The sequence below is a fragment of the Sceloporus undulatus genome, chromosome 3, assembly GCF_019175285.1.
Source record: "Sceloporus undulatus isolate JIND9_A2432 ecotype Alabama chromosome 3, SceUnd_v1.1, whole genome shotgun sequence".
In the NCBI taxonomy this organism is placed as follows: domain Eukaryota; kingdom Metazoa; phylum Chordata; class Lepidosauria; order Squamata; family Phrynosomatidae; genus Sceloporus; species Sceloporus undulatus.
Window position 1 is genome coordinate 149,542,937 of NC_056524.1, and position 15,532 is coordinate 149,558,468.

The following is a 15,532-nucleotide window of genomic DNA, read 5'->3' on the forward strand; positions in this document are numbered from 1 at the left end:
TCTGAGGTGGTGAGGTGGTCACAGACCAAGAGGCAGTAACCAGAAGTACAAATCGAAAAAATAAAATCCGCTAAGCTATACACCAATTCCTGGGCACTGGTATCTCCCTACATCTACTGAGAGCCATTGTGGAGTAGTGGTTTGAGTGCTGGACTAGGGCACTTGGAGATCAGAGTTTGAAACCCTGGTCTGCCATGGAAATCTGCTGGGTCAGCTTGGGCAAGTCACACTCTCTCAGCCTCAGAGGAAGGCAAGGGCAAAGCTTGTCTGAATAAATTCTGTCAAAAAAATCCCCAACCCAAAAACCTGTGAAAGGCTCATCATAAATCAGAAATGACTTGAAGGCACACAACAACAAACTTCAAGGAAGCTCCCCCTTTCAAAAAACAAAACAAAACAAAACCAAAAAAAAAAAAAAATCCTCCCCTTAGTGTCAGAGTTCGGACAGCCTGAATAATCCCTTACATAAAAAGATCCTATATGAATTGATAGGAAAAAGAAATGGAAATGACATTAAAAAAATGAAGTGCAAATTCATGAAGGGAGTTGTTAACAGAATGAATATAGGTGAGAATCTTACCTGATGGATAGAAACAACATACCAGGAACAAAAGGCACAAATTATAATTAATGGATAGAAAACTAAAGGCTTACTTAATTCAAAGAGACACTAGGCAAGATTGCCCACTATCACTATTACTTTTCATTACAATTTTGTGACACTGAGCAATGGGATTAGAGCAGATAGGGAGATACTGGGGGTGAAAATAAAAGATTATGAATATGAACTTAGAACATATGTGGATAATATGGTGATCTATCTGGCCAAACCTCTGGAAAATATTCATTCACTCTTACAAAGATTGAAAGAAAACGGGCAATACTAGGTTTCAGAGTAAATAAAGAAAAAACTAAAATACTAACATGACAAAAACTGAGAAAGAAGAATTTATTTAAAAAGTCAGACTTCAAAATAGAAAATAAAGTTATAGTCATGACTAAGAATTTAGATTTAATAAAAAATAATTATAAAAAAAGTGTTGCAAGAAAGTAAACTAAATGTGCAGAGATGGAAAAACACAAAATTGTCAGAAATGGGCAGAATTTCAGTTAAGATGTCTATATTACCAAAAATGTTCTTCCTATTTCAAACTATCTTAATCTTAACTAACCATGTTCCATTAAAGAATGGCAGAGGGATCTTTCCAAAATCACATGGACAAGGAAAAAACTGGGAATTAAAATGAAGCTACTACAGGCTTTGTAGTGTTGCAGGAATGTAAGCCAGAAGCCACTCTGTCTCCCTGGCTTTCGTTTGTCTTTTCAAATGTGATAAGGCTTTCTGATTTAGGATGATCCTATCACAGGGTTTTCTTGGCAATATTTATTCAGAGAAGGGTTGTTACTGTTTACTTCTAAGGTTATGAGAATGTAACATGCCTAAGGCCACCTACTAGGTTTCCATGGCTGAGCAGGGATTCAACCCTTGTACTCTTAGGCTGCATCCGCGCTGTAAAACTAATTCAGTTTGAAACCATTTTAACTGCCATGGCTGAATGCTATTTCTGCAGTGTGGATGAAGCTTTGGAAACCTAACCTAACATTCAAACCACTATACTATGCTGGCTCTCTTACAAACAACCAATTCCTTATTGTCAAGTCCAATTGTTCATTAGTCAATGATTCAATTAAGTCAAGGTATTTGGATTTCCAGCTTAGCAGTTAAAACTATTCCTTTAATCTGCTTGCGTTCAGATGGATACAAGCAGATGGAATGGGACCAAATATAAACACGTTTGAGTTTGTAATACCAAAAAGAAAAAAGGGGAAAAAAGTGGGGGGGGGGGATTAATTATGTTTCCCTCCAATATGATGACTTTTTGGTCAAGAGCACAACACACTATAGCATCAAGCATTATACAGTACTAGAATCAAATTGGAGTATGAATTATTGAACTTTCAGCTTGAAATTCGGGGAGGGGTGTAAAAGTGATTACAACTGAATGTATTCAGAATACTCAAGACTTATCAGTGGGCAGCAGAAGAGCATCTACATTTCTTCTTTCCTAATAGAAAGGTTTCTGCAATGGACTTCTATACTCAGGTTGGGGGCTGGGAATTGTGAATTTAAATATAAAGTCCTAATATTCCTGTACGTTTTTCGATATTCTTGGTAAAATAAACACTCATGTTCAGGTTTATTTCAGTTCTAGCTCTCAGGTTTTATGTAGAGGCCTCTTCTTATTTTCTCTGATCATGATGTGATGTAAAGGAATGGAAGGATGGGGAAATTTATATAGGGTGCCATTTTGTATTCTTCCTGGCCCAAAGCAATATTGGTTGTTGAAGAGCAACTGCAAAGGACAAGGCATTGCAATTAAAGGCTTTTGGTCTAGGAATTAATCAAGATAGCTTTATTAGAATGAAATTTCTCCTTCAAATAGTAAGAACAAACCAACCAGGAAGCAGTCTTTAGGGATGCTAACAGAAATCAATTTTGCTTTTTTATTCCCTCCATTGTAATATTTTTCTTTAGTTGAAGCTTTGTTCTTTCTTCTCATTCTACTGCAACATGCTTCTTTCTTACTTTTTCTACCTGTAGTTTAGAAATATCCCCCTCCCCATTTTTGAACTTTTCCTATTTTTCGCAAAAACTACCTGGAGAGCCACTAATTCAGTCCTGGAATGATAACTTTGTATTTTAAAAATATATTTTAATTTTTTAAATTGAAAAATAGTGTGTTTGGGTGGCAATATGACCCCAAAAAAGTTAGTTATGCGGCTAAGTTATGCGGTTGCACTTATGCCTTTGTAAGTCACTAACAGAATGCCAACCCCATGGGTCTTACAGCACAAGCATGAGTCAAGACTTTGATGCAGCAGCTACAAAAAGCCAATGCAATTCTACATCAACAGTGTCCTGATTGAGGGAAGTCTTAGTACCACTTTTTTCTGTTGTGGTCAGACCTGATTTAGAATATTGTGTCTAGTCCTAGGCACTGCAGTTCAAGAAGGAGATTGATAATGTGTCCACAGGAGGGTGACCAGGATAGTAAAAGGTCTAGAAACTGTTAAGCTGTAGAAGGAATAGCTTAGAGAGCTGGGGATGATAAGCTTGGAGATGAGAAAACTAAGCGGTGATCTGATGGTTATCTTTCAGTATTTGAAGGGATGACATGTAGAAGATGGAACAAGCTTGCTTTCTGCTGCTTCAGAGGGTAGGAACCAAAGTAATAGAATTAAATTGCAAGAAAACATTAGGAAGCATTTCCTGAAAGGAAGAACTATTCAACAGAATGCATTGCCTCAGAGGATGGTAGATTGGAGGTCTGGAGGTCTTTAAACAGAGGCTGGACATCTTTAAACAGAGGCTAGATGGATATGGTTACCTGTTGTGTGCTGAACTTTTCTTAGTGGTGCTTTTGAACTGTGCTTTTAGTTTATGTTTGATAGTTGGCCTCTGCCTTTTAACCACATTCTTACTTAATATTAGCTCTTGAACAAAGGCAGGAAAATAACTCTAACTGTGCATGTCATTCATCATAAAGTTTTCACCTAAAGTTTTTGCCATTTTTATTAGACTCCAGGTATTCAGCCATTCATTCATCAGAATGCATGTTCTGTCATTCTTTGACATCTGAGGTTTAAGGTTACATCTGTTTACTATGGCTCATATGTTAGTCCCTTTGTTTAAGATTTAATGGGGTCATTCTGTTAGGTTTTCCCATATTTTATCACCCATTTTAACCAAAATAATTGGTTGATTTTTCTGCTATACCAAAAATGAAACTGAAATGACTCAGCAAATTAATTTAAGACAGGCAGAAAACATAATCAGTTGAGATTATTCTCTCCTTTACACATTTGATGCAACTAAAAAATGAAGTAATACTAAGGAAATCAGAACAATTCTGAGATACTTAGTCAATGGTCTAATACTAAAAGAGGGACTCTTCTTTGTGAACACTAGATAGGGCTGGAAATCTATTTCCAAGAGAAAGAAAAAGCATCAGAATTTATAGCAGAAGGCCTAAGCTAACCTCATATAAGTTATTAGGAACCAATAGGACAACTAGGGCTGACTGGTATCAAGTTTTTTTCTGGACCAATTTCAAACTGGTAGGCCCACTGATTTTAATGAGATTTAAGCATTGTCTCTCTCGATACTGTAATACATGATTTTTCTCTTAGACATTCAAATCAACACAGCAGTGAAGTTTACAATTATAATTGAGAGATGGCAATCACCGGATTCAGAGAAGGCAATCACCAGCAATAATTCAGAGATGGTAATCACTGGATGTTGTAATGGTAGATGGTTCCATACCCCAGAAGCTCAGCAACTCAAAGGCAACCTACATTTGTCACAATAGGTAACATCAGTATCAGGAACTGGAGGAAATAAGGTACTTTCCTCTGTGAAGAGAACACAACTTTCTTGCTTGGAGAGGTATGGAATAGAAAAGCGTTGCCCATGTTTGCTTCTCCACCTAGGCAGAGTTCTCTGCCTCTGCCCCAGCCCCATGCTGAAATATCCTGAGGCTTAACATTTTAAAAGCCAGTGATATGGACCCACATATAAAGATCTTTTAAAATTTCACATTTCCCTGCAAATTCAAGCAGAAATATCATCCAGTTCAGTAGCTTCCATCTAGAGCTGCAAACCAAACATTTATTCCATCTTGAGCACACTAAATTTAAAGGTGAAATCAGAAAAAAGCATATTTGGAAAGAACCTCACATGGTGTACATTGTTTTTACTACTCACACAGTTCTCTCTCCTGAAAACTGGGAAAGTTATTCAAAATTGAGAGAGACTGGCAGTCTCTTTCTTAGGGAATATACAAGGAGAAGAAAAAATATGATTCTATGAAGCTATATTTTACATTATATTAGTGCCTGCTACTAGGCACTTTGCAGTAAAAAAATTGCTGCTAATGAAAATACTAACAGTTACACTGTCAGAAAAATCTGGTCTTCTAAATGTAAAATATTGCTGAGAGGTGGAGAAGATGTGGCTTTCCTGATGTTGATAAATTGCAGTTCTCATTATCCTTCCCTGCTGGGTAGCCTGTCAGATGGGTAATGAGTATAACAGAATCCAAAGGGGCCACAGGTTCTCCATCCCAAATTTACTCAAAATGTACACATGAAAAACTATGTAGTGAGCCTGACATCCTCAGGGAAGCTAAACATGTTCCTTTTAAAATATACCAGTATTTACTGTTATCTTCCTCCCCTGATTAAGCACCTGACAGATACAAATCCTGAATAAGACAAGATGGTTTCACATCTTCTTAAAGAAATTGCCTATAAAATTGATGCATGAACCACCTGTACAAGAGTACCTGATGAAGACTTTACCTGTTACTCAGAAATCCTACTCTCTCAAAAATATCTATAAGTAAAAGTTAAAAGTCAAGAAAACATTTCATAAGGAACAGATTCCATTTTCCTTTGCAAATTTCACATTTATCTCTGACACAGGGGAAAAGGCACTGTGTGTGTTTTCCAAGATTATGTACTACAGTACAAGTGCTAAGTTCTTCTAAGCAGGCCAAGAGAGTCAGCATTGCAAAAATAACAACACCAATCAAACAACACCAATCACATGGAGAGAATCCTCACCTCAGGAAGCAGTATTTGGATAGCAAATAACTTTGGTGATTATAACATAATGGACTCCAAAATGGACTCACATGCTTTTCAGAAAGGGACATTCCTGTTACCTGTAAAACCCCATTCATTGATGTAGCAGAGGGCAATCTGAGGGCATCTGGGATAAAACTGTCTCTTGGCTACAAGCAGAGTCAAGCTGCTTAGATACTAAGAGGAGGGGCTGCCCACCTTCCCAGACTGTCAACTGCTCACCATAAAGAGCCTGAGTGGTGACTGTTCCTCCAAAGGTTTTTCCAATGCAATGCCTAGATACCTTTATTTTAATAAAAAGCACAGCCCAGCTGCATATTGTGAGACAAACTAATTCAAAGACCCCAGAAATAAAAAGGAGCACCAGCAGCTTGGATCCTTTAAGGATGTTCTATAATGGGATTTGAGAGAGTTTTCATTCCATTTTCAGCAATGAATCTTGTTCTTGCTTGGAACTATGCTATCATTTTTGAGGTGAAAGAAACCAGCCTGCTACCACAATGCATAAAAAACTAAGTTCCTAATAGAAAACTCAAGGATGCTGAGTGTGTCCATCTCAAGAGTACTCTTACAGATGACCCAGTTCTCAAGTAGGTCATTGCAGTATCTTTCTAACCCCAAGTTACAGTGATAACAGAAAATCTCCCAAATGGATACACATAAATTGCTCCTACAGCCAAGGCATGACAACTATGATTCACACTCTAATATTTGATTAACACATATATCTTGGCCCATATGAAAACAGAGGAGGGAGAGGTGGAGAAGAGAGAAGGGAATACTTACCTGAAAAATTCCGAGACACAAGCATAGTTGTGAGGATGGCACCCTGAAAAGAGAGAGAATTGAAAGTCTTGCCCAGCCCACTCACTGGACAGGTGGCATATCCTTATAGGATACAAAGCTTTTCAAGGGGTGGGCACCCTTCATCATGATAAAGGACACACAAGTTTACAGGGACCTGTACTTCATTCTAGTGCAAGTTTACTAGATTTAAGAAAAGCCGGTTAAGCTACTATTTATTTCCAGAATAAAAGTATTACCCTGTACTTTTCATGTCATTGGCATTTTTCATCTCTGGTGTGCTCAGCAAACCAGAGGGCCATCCCGAATCTATCTAAACTGCAGTGGATGCCAAAAATCAAATCTGCAGGAAAACACCTTGGCAACAAGCACTCCCAAAATGAACATGAAGCCCAATGTTTGTGCCAATACAGCAACATGCATCATTGCCAACCCCCATAATTTCAAGTTGGAGAAACATAAGACTATATTCCAGTCAAATATACCTTCAGCTTCCTCCTGGCATTGAACTTTCTCAAGCATTCCACAGTCTCCTGCCTGTGCATCATAGAGGCCACAGTGGATCGTTGCTGGAGAGAGAAAAAAAGACAGCATTGGTCTCCTTCTTTTGACTTCACTTTCTCTTCACACACACACATCCCTCACAGAAAAGAAGTGATAAGTAAAACTGGGCTGGGCATTCAAAAAAACACCCCACCCTCAGATTTTCGCTCAGCCCTTCTGTGGGGCCTAGATGGGATCCAATCCCCTTGTGTTATAGCATGGAGTCTGCTGGGACATGCAAGACAGCAAACCTTTTAATATTCGGATGGAGTTAGTGAGAAGGAATACTTACACAGACCCATGGGTGTTTAAGAGCTTGATCGGCCGTGATACGTTTTGCAGGGTTTATCGTCAGCATCTGGTTGATTAAGTTCTTTGCTTCAGGAGTCACGGTATCCCACTCTGGAGAAGGAAACTAAAAGAGGGAGAGAGGCGACTGGAATGCCCTTTACCTGTTTATGTACTTTGGTGGCTTCCTCTGACTTAACTAGTGGGAATACTATTGATCAGTTCACTGTCTGCTGATCAGCTCAGCTAATACAGTATGAGACTAGGAAAACAAGTCTCTTTAACTCATCTCTCTTCTTACAAGATGATCAGGTCTGCAAAATTGCAAATACATTTTAAAAAACCAGCTTTGTACAACATATTACAAATCTTTTAGTTAATTTTGTCCCTGAAGGGGAAAATAATTTATTCAGTGCTCTCCCTACTGCAAAAATGTTTTCAAAAATTGCAATTTTCAAAGATGCTCTCAGGGGAATGAAAATTGGTTTCCAAATTATCCAAGTGTTCCACCTGACTCACTGTTTCTTGTGCCATATAGCAGCCATTGGGCAACTAAGCACTGTTCTGCTATGTTCTGATAGCTGGAAATATGATGAAGCAGGCACTCTCCAGGATCCTGAGTCCTGTAGTGGCCGCAGAACATGAAATCATCATTGTATATCTGGCTATCAGAACATAAACTACAATATACTTGGTTGCTCCCACTACCCTTGTGATGGTCATGTCAGAAGTGTGCAGGAAGGGGTTGAGAAAGGGGAGACCTGGTGTATGCTACGTCTCCTTGGCACAGGATCTCAGGGTGGTTTTTGTTTGTTTGTTTTCCTGTGGCTAGGATTCTCTTGAGAACCACTCTTTTATCCTCCCAATTATTCAAACATTTTTCCATCCATAGTTTCTATTCATGAGAACAGAAGAACAGAAGTTGTCTAATCTGATGGGCAATCTGTTCTAGGCTCTTGTTTACACCTGCATTCTTTTAACTGGAAAGAAGTGTGCTCCACCATTAAACTATGGTCTCTTATATGAAACTGTAAGTACTAAATAAAAATGCTAGAGTTTAAAGTGTTTAAAGGCCACTCATTTGGCTATTTGTTTTTGATATTTAAATGATTCATCCTATATTTCCCCCCTAGGGAAAGCTAAAGTAATAATTGCATAGACTTCTTCCTTGTCCTACAACAATTTCCACAGAAATTAAGTGCAGACTTGCAGATGGGCATAAAAGTAGGATCAAAGTAACACCTACTGCACAACCTCTGATGAGAAGCAATGAACTGGGAAAAGCTACCAGGCAGAGGTCCCAGGAACAGCATTCTTGATGTGAGTTGTAAGATTGCTGTGCTATGGCATCTGTTTTACAGAAGAAGCTAAAATCATGGCTCTCTGAAAACAAGACTCAATTGCTGAACAAACTGCTGTGACGTCCCATAGCAACACAAAGGAAAAGCAGCTCTGCATGATAAATAATTTAAGAGTGCCCTTAGGCACCAAGTAGCACCAAACCCTAGGGGATTGCTAATTTTAAATCACAAAAACCCTCTGTAGCTGAGAAATCTGTTAATTAAGACTGCCTGTGCATGAGCAATAAAGGGTCACCTCATCCCTTCCTCACTTTACCAGGCACAACAGCACTTACAGGAGAGGAGGTCAGTAATATGCCTCGTACCTCTTTGCACTATATGTACAAAACATAATAATATTTTCAAGTGTGCTTATTTTTGCCAATGTTATGGAAATAAACTCATATGAAGAGTTTTCTTACATCATAGGCTCCTGCTTTGATCTGCTGATATAGTTTGTGCTGGTCTTCATCCCAAAATGGAGGATAACCCACTAGTAATATGTACAGAATAACTCCTGCAGAAGAAGAAAAATTACAGTTATACTAGTTAGATCCAATTTAGCCAGCTGCCCATTGCTACAAGGTATTTTATCAAATATTTTATAGGTTCTTTATTATTCCCACGCTCAATGGACAACTCCAGTTTTCCTGTGTTTTCCTGTCTTCAAATGCCAGTGATCTATCAAGCTGTTGTAATTCATTTGGAACAAACAGCAAGGAGTCCCTCCAAAAGTAATGCATGAGATGTAAGAAAATCCTTATGGCCTTTTCAGCTCTTACACATCCTTCTGATTCTAAACCAGAAGTACTTTAAGCTCTAAGCTGCAATAACATATTGGAACAGCTTTGTGTGGTGGTCTCCTCTATATCCAGCAACTGTACAGTGGTGCTAATTTTCTGTATCTTACCCAGATTCACTTCTGCTGTGATTTTTTAAAAAAGAAGTAACAACTGACTTAATAGAATTTGTTACTATATGAAGTTATGATAACTTACTTAGGCTGTTCTTCCAAAGAGGTCAGACAAATTTATGAAGACGAAGTTGGATTTTACAGAAAACAAAACAATCCCCACCCCAATCACCTTCACTGATGCTAGAAAGTCTTACCACATGCCCATATATCCACTGGCTTTCCATAAGGATCTTTTCTTAAGACTTCGGGGGACAGGTAGCCTGGAGTACCAGCAAACCCTGCCAAAACAGTAACATGGAAAAGACTTGGCATTTCAAAACAAAATCATTATTCTTACACAAAGCACATGCAAACCCCAGAACACTTTGAACCTTTTGTCTTTTTGAGAATTCCAGAAAGTAATGAGGGCATCCAGAAAAAGGAGAAGGGCCTGAGTGCACTAGATTATTTAAGAACAAATTAGACGATTTAGCATCCTATTGCCCTTAGAGCAGGAAAACTTGTGTCATTCCATATTCTAGCTACTATGTTCAATATATGCGAACAGAACTTTGAGCTAGAAATAGAAGATGAACTTACTTTAAGACAAAAGGAAAAAAAAATAGCCACCAAGATACCATACTTTGATGGTGAGAAAAAAAGGTAATAAAGAAAGCACTAATAAATGACTGCATGCCAGTCTTCGCTTGGTAGGCTTGGGGTTCCATGCAATGGAAAGAGCACAGAGGCTAGAACTAGTGATTATGCAAGTAGTGCCATTGTCCCTGAAGTTAGGAGTCCCACAACCAATTTTCCCAACTTGGAAAAATTACTTACTCGAACTGTATGTTCCCACCCCACCCCACCCCCAACAAACATGGCCAGTGGGACTTGAAGGCCAAACAGTTTTGGCACCATCTGGCTTCAATTTAATGTAACAAAATAGCTGGGCAAGTCTGCTGGTTTTTGGTGGCCATCCACACTACTCAACTAGTGTGGAACATTACTGTGACAACAGTGCCCACAATCCACATACCATGGATGTAAGCTGTTATGCACATGACAGTTTACACACTACCTGAAAGATATTGTATAACACAGCCTAGATGAAAATTCAGGAAGGTGAGTGGAACTACTCATGATAAAAAGTATGCAGTTGCTTCTCTAGGTCCATTAGACATTGAATGTTATTCATCAAACATACCCATCCAAATAATAAATTCTACACTGTAGTATACTTGGAGAAACAGAAGAAAATTGGAAGGGAACTTTTTTTGACACACTTACCAAACCATGCTTGCTGTTCTCCCTGCACTTCAATTGCAAGTCCAAAGTCGGCCAATTTGACAGCAGCACCTTTACACTTACTTGCAAGTAGCAAATTCTCAGGCTGAGTTGTATGTGGTGACATAGCAGAAAGAAGGAAAAGATCAGGTTAGAATTTTCCTTCTACAAACATGTGGTGTCTGTTGAAATTCACCCTGTCAAGATATCCTTTAATCCCAGTTTCCTATGTGCAATTACACCAAGATCCAACTAGCAGTTAATTGATAGGAAAAGAGTATATAATTCTATTCCTTCTCGCCCCTCTTTCAGAAGATACAGTTTAGTCCATAGAGTACTGTCCCTCAAAGGCAGGGTGGTTTTGATTTAAATCAATTTTATATAAATCATCATTTAAATCACAATTTAAGTCACTACTCAGAAAGATTTGATATAATCCTGTGATCCCCACCCCACACACAAAGGGCATTCTTCCTTGCTAAAAGCTTAATACAAATGTTACACAACTCAGAGTTACAGAAGACTAATTCTTGCTGGTATAATCTTAATATTTACAACCAGATGAAGGTTTCATTTTTAGAATAACAACGTTTCAGATTAGTTGTACAGTTATATAAAAATACACTCACTCCTCATACTTAGCTTCTTCGCAGATCTATTCTACTCTCAGTCTTCCAACAACCTATTCATTTAATGTTTTGATACTTAGCATTTAATGCGTAAGGGGTTGATTCTGTGTACACAGATTTGCAAAAGTACAATGGGATTGTGATCTCTGCAGACACAAATTCACAGTTTTGAGAACTGTAAGATGAAGCATCTGTTGTAACATCCTCTAGATAAAAAAAACTGTCAAATAATCTTATAAAAACCTCTGGAAGAACATGATACTGTGACACTGTGGATGGATTAATGGAATTCATTTACCAAAATTTTAAACATTGCATGAATATACATTCTCATACTACTCAATTAAAAATTAATCCCAAATTCATGATGAATAACTTTTGGACCATAATATATCTTAAATACAAAACCATCTTTAGATATATATTTTTCTAAAAAAGCATTTATTTTTTTTAAAAAATCTGAGATTTAAATTAAAAATTCTGATTTTTAAAATTTTTTATCCACTCTGTTCAAAAGCATGCTATTATAAATGCCTGATATTGCCAGTAGATGGCACTGAGTCTGCATTTCCTTCAGATTTGCTTACACTACAACCATGTAGAGATATAATACTGCAGCAAACATAGCAAGCTGCAGTGATACAAATCCCAGCGAACATCACATGAGATCCCGAAGGCCCTGGACAAGTAAACAAGAAGATAGCATGCAGGACCATGTATATTCATCCATTTATTTGCACAGAGCTCTGTAGCAAGAGAATGCTAATTATGCACCAAGAAAAGCTGAAAGCCCACGCTATTAGCATGAATCTGCATAATTTGCACCAATTTTGCCACTCAGGTGGAGGAGTAAGAAGCTATGCAATGCATTGAAACCCCGTCCCTGCCACATGAACGCCTGTCCAAATCTCACCAGGTCCCGTTTTTGCCTATTTTGGGACAGAAACTCCTCTTTTATGAAGTATTTATGTTGTCATTCTTTGTCCAGCACATAGTCCAGACTTGGGTGAAATCATGGAACACACACCATCTGCTGCAGACTGGTGAACAGAGAGAACCAGTCTGAAATTCACATAGTCACTGCAGTGCTGTCTACTGATTCAATGCTAGGGACTATTGGAAATTTTCCTTTGCAAGGGCTTATTAGTCAGAGGCCACTGCTTCCATGTTGCTCAGGATAGCCACCATCACTATGCACCTCTTTTTTTTATTATTTAGGACATGGCTGTGTTCCAAAATAAATAAATAAATAAATAAATAAATAAAAAGTCCAATGCAGATATCAGAGAAGTCAGAAGAAACAGAGGACTCCAAAATCTACTGAAGAAAGCATTGCCCTAGGCTGGCATCACTTCAACTCTGAAGAAGCCAAAACCTTTGCCGCTCAGCATGCAAAATGTGAACAAGCACCCTATGTAATTCATCTAGAAACAGGGCTCTGCGTTCAACCTCCTATCTCCTACTAACAGAAGATCCAAAAGTATTCCTTTCAGCTTCAGATTAGGCAAACACCTATCCAGCTCCCCCACATTATTAAAAATCTCATGCAATGCAATCATTCTAGCTTCTGAGGTTGCTCCAAAGCATTATGAAAAAGGGTCCTCGTTTGGGACAAACCTTGGATATCCAGGAACAACCTCTAACACTCACAGTGTACTCAGTGTCAGAACAAATAGGTTTCTGGATAAAGGGTTAGATAGATGGCCACACATCAGTTCAGTTATAAGACAGTAAGGACTAGAGTTCATCTACCTATTATATGGTTTATATTGTGATCAAGAATATTGTGTGTGTGTGTGTGTGTGTGTGTGTGTGTGTTATAATCTTGAAGGCACAGGTTTGGTAAACGCAAAGGTAAAGAACATTTACCTGTATAGCCTAGGTAGGTTACAGTCTCTCAGGGCCAGTTTGTACTCTAATCAGAATCAAGTGGCAAGATTCCTCCTGGTCTGTAACACTGTAAGCTAGCATATGTGCATGAACAAAAGTGTTGATTTTTGAATACAGGAGGCAAAAACATTTTGTCTTCTCAATATGCTACCTTTCTACATGCAAGAAGGTTTTCCCTATACCTTGGATCATTTGAGCACACAATCTCCCATCAAGAACATGAAATAGTACAGGTCAAGGAAAAACTTTACCACTATATTATTGCCACACAATTATTATTTAAACTGCCCCATCTTATTTCTTCCAAGTAAAAATTAGCTGTTTCAAGGGTGAAAAGGGAACTTCACATGTATGAAATACCAGTGTGAAATTAAAAATGCTGCAAATTTACAGCAGTTCTAACAACAACTAGAAATTCAACCACCACTATGGAATACACTGGATAGGTTACCTTTGCACCTCTGTAAAGCAGAAAATAGGATTCTTACTCAAACCAGGAAAAAGTAGTGGTCCTGACTGGAAGAGCTGTTTGACAGTGGAATACGCTGCCTCAAAAGTGTGGTGGACTGTCCGTTGGAGATTTTTAAACAGAGGCTGGATGGCCATCTGTTGGGGGTGCTTGGATTGTATATTCCTGCATGTCAGGGAGTTGGACTTGATGGCCCTTGAGGTCTCTTCTGACTCTATGATTCTATGGTTATATAATACGAAGATACAGGGGTGGGGGAGAGAAAGCAGCAGTGGTTACTGGTGACGTCCACTCCCAATTTTCAGGAAACAGACATCAGTCCATTTCCCACTGTCCTCTCTGAGACCATTTCACTAGCACTAGATCCTTATCTCCGCCTTATGACCTCTTTGGAAACATTTAAAAAGAGATTGAAAACCGTACTCTTTTGCCAAGCATTCCCCCCCAAGGAGTGATGTCTACATGACCAATATGCCTGCCAACAATGATATTCTGTCTTACCCTTGGATGTTGGATGCTGTTGGATTGTTGTATTTTACTGATGTTTGTATAGATGTAACATTTTGTGTTTTTAGAGTGTATGTATTGATTTTAGTAGTCTGTAACCCCGCTTCGATCCTTTAGGAGAGGCAGGGAAACATAAATAATAATAATAATAATAATAATTATTATTATTATTATTACTATTACTATTACTATTACTATTATTATTATTATTATACCATGGAAGATATTTGCAAGCTACAAGCAGATTTGTTACTGTGTGGTTCTCTAGATGCCACATACCAAAGCTGAAGACATGTCATCCTTCTGATGCATTTCACAATTCTGCACACGGATTATTACAGCTGATTGACTTAATCAATCTTATTTCATATGTGTGAGGGGGGATTAACATTAAAAACAAACAAACAAAACAGCAGATGCTGAACCTATCATGCAATGGAGCATAACGGTTTAGTTAATTCAAGAGAAATGCTGTACATAAAAATACATTTACACAGTAGTTTACAAGTCTTGATTTTATACATTTGTTCCTCATGATACTTCAGTGGGAGGTTGCTCTGATGATCCATTCCAATAAAAACACCTTCATTCCAAAGACAATGGCCATATTAGCATTAGTAATGTGCAATCCCACTCTTTCCATGTCAAAAACATTTGTGCTCTGAAATTACAAATTTTGAAAATGACCTTACCTTGGCAAAGGTTAATGTCATTGAAAACAGTTCACTGGATAGACCCACTTCTCCACTAGGAGAAGGTATGCCAATTCCTATTACTGCCATATGATTTGTAGTTGCCCCCCACTTTGAGATAGAGAAAACTAGAATCCTTATATTCCTGGCAAGAATGCTTTGGCAGAATGTTCAGAAGCATCATTTCAAGTTCCTGATTAGACTGAAGTGTGATACTGAAACAGATGATCAGTAGGAGTTATGAGGATCAATATCTAATGTTTAGGCTCAATTAGTGATTATGTTCTTGTACTTGGATGTCTTGTTTTTAAAACCACACTTAATTAATTCAAATGACAAAGTAAAAGAGCTCACACAGTAGTCAGCATCAGGTATCAGATAAAGGACTTGGGCCTAAGGATGGGCTGTTATCTTTACAAATGGCAGGTAACTTCTGCTATTATTTGCTAGCAGAGCTTGGTCCAAATGCAGAGGGGACTAACTAATAAAGCTGCACAGAAATGAGATGAAACTCTGGGATTTCAAAGGATAGTGTGTCTCTT

The 15,532-nt window shown here is 38.2% G+C and overlaps 1 protein-coding gene across 1 annotated transcript in view; it reads right to left on the reverse strand.

The window, feature by feature from the left end:
* CAMK2G (calcium/calmodulin dependent protein kinase II gamma) overlaps positions 1-15,532 on the reverse strand; it is a 254,090-nt gene that overhangs the window by 51,338 nt on the left and 187,220 nt on the right. Inside the window, exons 7-12 of the mRNA XM_042458442.1 lie at positions 10,807-10,909; positions 9,735-9,818; positions 9,047-9,141; positions 7,289-7,411; positions 6,939-7,022; positions 6,436-6,478 (exon numbers count right to left, since the gene is read on the reverse strand). Of these exons, the coding sequence (XP_042314376.1) occupies positions 6,436-6,478; positions 6,939-7,022; positions 7,289-7,411; positions 9,047-9,141; positions 9,735-9,818; positions 10,807-10,909 (532 nt within the window). The remainder of the gene's footprint in view (positions 1-6,435; positions 6,479-6,938; positions 7,023-7,288; positions 7,412-9,046; positions 9,142-9,734; positions 9,819-10,806; positions 10,910-15,532) is intronic.